The sequence below is a fragment of the Cariama cristata genome, unplaced genomic scaffold (genome assembly GCF_000690535.1).
Source record: "Cariama cristata isolate BGI_N322 unplaced genomic scaffold, ASM69053v1 scaffold32406, whole genome shotgun sequence".
NCBI classification, from domain to species: Eukaryota; Metazoa; Chordata; class Aves; order Cariamiformes; family Cariamidae; genus Cariama; species Cariama cristata.
This window is the reverse complement of record NW_009622052.1, coordinates 1,912-2,208: the sequence shown is the minus strand read 5'-3', so window position 1 is coordinate 2,208 and position 297 is coordinate 1,912. Positions and strand designations below refer to the sequence as shown.

General features: G+C 67.0%; 1 protein-coding gene across 1 annotated transcript in view; it reads left to right on the top strand.

Annotated features, from left to right (window-relative positions):
• Nucleotides 1-26: 26 nt before the first annotated feature.
• Nucleotides 27-297, top strand: part of SLC25A1 (solute carrier family 25 (mitochondrial carrier; citrate transporter), member 1) — a gene marked incomplete at both ends in the record, with an annotated part of 2,178 nt that continues 1,907 nt past the window's right edge. The window contains one exon of the mRNA XM_009702205.1: nt 27-171. Coding sequence (XP_009700507.1) covers nt 27-171 — 145 coding nt within the window. The remainder of the gene's footprint in view (nt 172-297) is intronic.

Below are 297 nucleotides of genomic sequence, written 5' to 3'. Positions count from 1 at the left end.
CTGCCGGGGGGTGCGGGTGGAGGCAGACGGTCCGTGACCATGGCATCCGGGGGCTGTACCGGGGGCTCAGCTCACTGGTGTATGGCTCCATCCCCAAGGCTGCTGTCAGGTACGTGTCCCCCATGGCACGGGATGAGCTGGGGGGGACCCTGGGCAGCAGCAAGCAAGGGGGTGGGTTTGCCCTTGGTGTCCCCAGCAGCACTTTGCCAAAGCTGGGTGCTTTCCTGCACGGGGAGGGTCCTCTCGCAGGGTATGCGGCCGCTCCTGGAGAGAGACCCAGAGCAGGGGGGTGCAACA